This window comes from Limulus polyphemus, unplaced genomic scaffold (assembly GCF_000517525.1).
Source record: "Limulus polyphemus unplaced genomic scaffold, Limulus_polyphemus-2.1.2 Scaffold6358, whole genome shotgun sequence".
NCBI classification, from domain to species: domain Eukaryota; kingdom Metazoa; phylum Arthropoda; class Merostomata; order Xiphosura; family Limulidae; genus Limulus; species Limulus polyphemus.
The window spans coordinates 2,208-5,881 of record NW_013671968.1 but is presented as its reverse complement, the minus strand read 5'-3'; the positions used below and the strand labels follow the sequence as shown (position 1 = coordinate 5,881).

At 36.6% G+C, this 3,674-nt stretch overlaps 1 protein-coding gene across 1 annotated transcript in view; it reads right to left on the bottom strand.

Moving 5' to 3' along the window:
* The window catches only part of LOC106473638 (homeobox protein Nkx-2.1-like), an 8,701-nt gene extending 6,950 nt beyond the window's left edge, over nucleotides 1-1,751 (bottom strand). The window contains exon 1 of the mRNA XM_013934320.2: nucleotides 1,415-1,751. Coding sequence (XP_013789774.1) covers nucleotides 1,415-1,751 — 337 coding nt within the window. The remainder of the gene's footprint in view (nucleotides 1-1,414) is intronic.
* Between the last annotated feature and the right edge of the window lie 1,923 nt (nucleotides 1,752-3,674).

Sequence of the window (3,674 nt, the reverse complement as noted above, 5' to 3'; positions counted from 1 at the left end):
ATGGTATCCAGAAGTTGCCCTGGCCGAGCCAATCTTCTGATAGGAGCACCATCGAAAACCTGCGGGCAATACTCGACCGGCAAGTCAAGAAACAACCAAAAAACCAACCTCGAAGAGCGATCTACTCCAAGTTTTGAAGCAAGAGTGGGAGAAAATCCCACAATCTAAAATTGACGAGATGATTCTCACGATGCCCCAAAGGATCAACGAACTCCACGATGCGAAAGGAAGATCTACTAGATATTAATTAAATTATAAATATATCAATTCATGTGAATATGACTGAAAATTTTCATTTTTTTCTTGAAAAGGTGGTGTCTATTTACTTGTGACCACGATGTGTATGTGTGTGTGAGTGTGTGTGTGTGTGAGGGGGTTATAGAGTAATCGGACTGATAACTGTACAGAATAATACAGGTTTTGGGAACTATAATTATCCCCTTCGGGAAGATAACCTAAATATTTTAAGAGGTTATGATTTTTCCGAAAAACATCTAAGTTAATTATAACTAAACAAATAAAAACTGATGTTTAAGCTTCAATAAATGAACTACATTTATGTTAGCCGAACACATTGTGATTAGCTGTGGTTATCTATGTGTACAATATAATAGTGAGTTGTTACAAACCGAGTTTAACATGTATCCTTCTTGAAATAGTTTATTAGTTTATGATAAAAATGCGGTTGTGAATTTAAATTAAATTCACGCTGCTGGAAAAGCACTTGACCGTGCGACAGGTAGGGGGAGCTGTATAAGTACAAACCGAAATATTTTATCCCTAAGATAAATGTCCTTTGATTGTTTGTAATTCTCGTTAGAAACTTGCCTTATATCACCAATAACAGCTCGTTCAGGTCAGCTGATCGGTTAGTGTTGTGGCCTTTTTTAGGACTCTAATTACATCAGCAACAAACGTGTACTACCTTTTTGATGTAGTTAAGCCAGGAATCATATAACAATACTATATATATTTCTCGACCAGATCCAACAGAAACGGTAAGTTAGAGTTAATGGAAAGTTGACCTGAAGAATCTCAATCGTGGACTGGTTTATGTTGTACGTTAACTGTAAATGTAGTATATGTACACGCAATCGGGCCCTGCAATCTGATTACCGAATTCCTTACTGATAACCACTAATTTATGTAATATTGGATACATATATTGGGTTTTCGCCACACAATACGAGAACAGTAGGTTGTCACGAATTTTAAAGAATAACTATCAATGTGAAATAATTTTAAATTATAACTGTTTAAGAGAAATTAGGCTAAATACCCATTTCTCAGAGAACATGGGGTTTCGATGCTTGGGATATTTAAAGTGTATTTCCTTGTTTAATTTTCTCTATACATATTTGGAAATAATGTTAGTTTTAAGATTAAGAAGATAACGTAAAATACTAACACTCACTTGCGAAGCGCGGGTCTGGGGATGGTCCGTACCACCCTGTTGCGTTCTGGCGAACATGGGTGCCGTAGTGTGAAAGTTCGGCACCGTTGCAGTACTGACTGGCGAAAGAGTTCGGATGGGCCAGTTGGGGTACCATGTATGGGTTGGTCGCAGGCACGTTCATGTTTCCTTCGTTGTGGAGATTGCGATATGAGATTGACGCTGTAGTAACTAGTGGTGTAGGAGATCCGCTCGCATCGACAGAGGCAACGACAGCGGCTCTTTTGTAACTTTCGTCGAGTGGATTGAGAATGTCAGTCACAGAAAACGGAGTGGAGTGTTTAGGGCTCAGTGACATGGCTTATACACAGATATCACTACGTGAAGTGTCTCTGTGTCAAAGCCTCATATGAAGCTCACAGAGAAGTGGGGTGGGGAGAACCAGTGTCTTTCCGTTCCCGGCATACCTTCGATGTTCAGGGTCTTCCTTGGACTTGTGCATTAGGAGCACGGATGAATGCCCATGGATTGAGTCTTCAGGGAAGCAACAACCAACGAAGAAGAAAAGGCAGCCCACTGTCGCTGCTTTCGTATTATTCGACCCATTGCTTGTGTGACTGAGTAGCAAAAACGTACATGTTTATACGCATGCGCTATTTCGTACCCAGTATACAAAATGTACATTAAAGGCATGTTTTCTTTTAAAAACAATACTTTGCACAAACTGTTTTCTCACAAATCTACTGTTTCTTCTTGACTTCAGAAACGTGGTACGAGGAATGTGTCTTTCTTCAAGAACAGATAACTATTTTTTAATTTGTTAGGGCCCCTTGTCACAAGGAAAGGCGGAGCTACAGATTCCTCCTCAAACTTTGACTGACATCTGAAACTCCGCCTTTATTTCATTTACCAGTGAAATACAGAAAATTATTAGTAATTATTGTTTGAAGTTGCTCGTTCCTCTTTTATTTGGGTTGATGTTTCATCTATGATCCTTTCAAATTTTAAATAGGTATGAATAAACATGGATAAAAAGTTTAAGAAACTCTATTTGTAACATATGTTTCTTGATTGAGAAACATCTAGTCGGTGGCTTTCAGATAACAGATAGGCTTCAGAACTATTATAACATCACTTTAGAAAAATGTATTTGTTATAAGAGCAGAAAAGTTCTCAAAGCTTATATTATCATTTTTTGTCTGTTTATTTATGATTCAGAAAACCAAGTATCATTTTATAGGTTTACAGCGTTAAGTCAAAAGCAAAATATTCATTTGGCTGGATATCCGTTTATACTCGGATCAGCAGAATGTCAGAGTTTGCCTTATCAGCACTTGCATATTTTTAATATCAAATATATGAACACGGACGTATCCTGTATGATATATATATATATATGAAAATCAATCTTAGAATGACTAAAAAGTGTCATATCTATTATTTCGGTTAAGAAAAAATATCATTGTGCTTCTACTATCATAATACATGGAATTCTGCTTTATAATTCGACAAATAAAAGTCTTACAAGCATGCACAGAAACAATTGCCATTAAATTTACATGTGACGTTGAAAATAATAATAATTTACCTTTTTTAGACATGCTCATTAACCGTAATGCTAATGGATTTTCCACATCAATTTACCGAAAAAAGACGTCCACTGGTCTCCTTACACACTTTAATAGCTTTATCCCGTTTACGTATAAACGAAACCTTGTTACATGCTTACTAAACAGAGCTTACAACCTTTGCTCCACATATCTTAATCTACACTCTGAAATTTCGTTCTTACATGACATCCTGAAACGTAACTGCTATCCGCAACACTTATTAGAAAACATTACCAACACCTTCCTAACAAAGAAACTCACAAATCCAATTAAGATACCAACTGTACCTAAACTTACTATATACTCGTGTCTTCCCTATACTGGTAAACAAAGCTTAAATTTAAAAAATCAACTTAAACGCATACTTGGTCGTTACTACCCTCAAGTGGATCTAAGATTAGTTTTTAAATCCACATCACGCATAAAAAATTTCTTCCCTAATAAAGATCTCCTCCCCATTCCTTATTGTTCTTGGCTTGTCTATCTTTACACGTGTGGAGACTGTAAGGCCTCCTATATTGGCAAAACCAAACGTCATTTAAAAGTCAGAGCCCATGAACATATGGGAATTTCCATTAAAAATGACAAAAAAAAATTGAATAAGCCCTGTGTTTCCTCTATATGCCAACACAGTGAAGAAACAGGACATCAACCTATACTATCAAATTTCT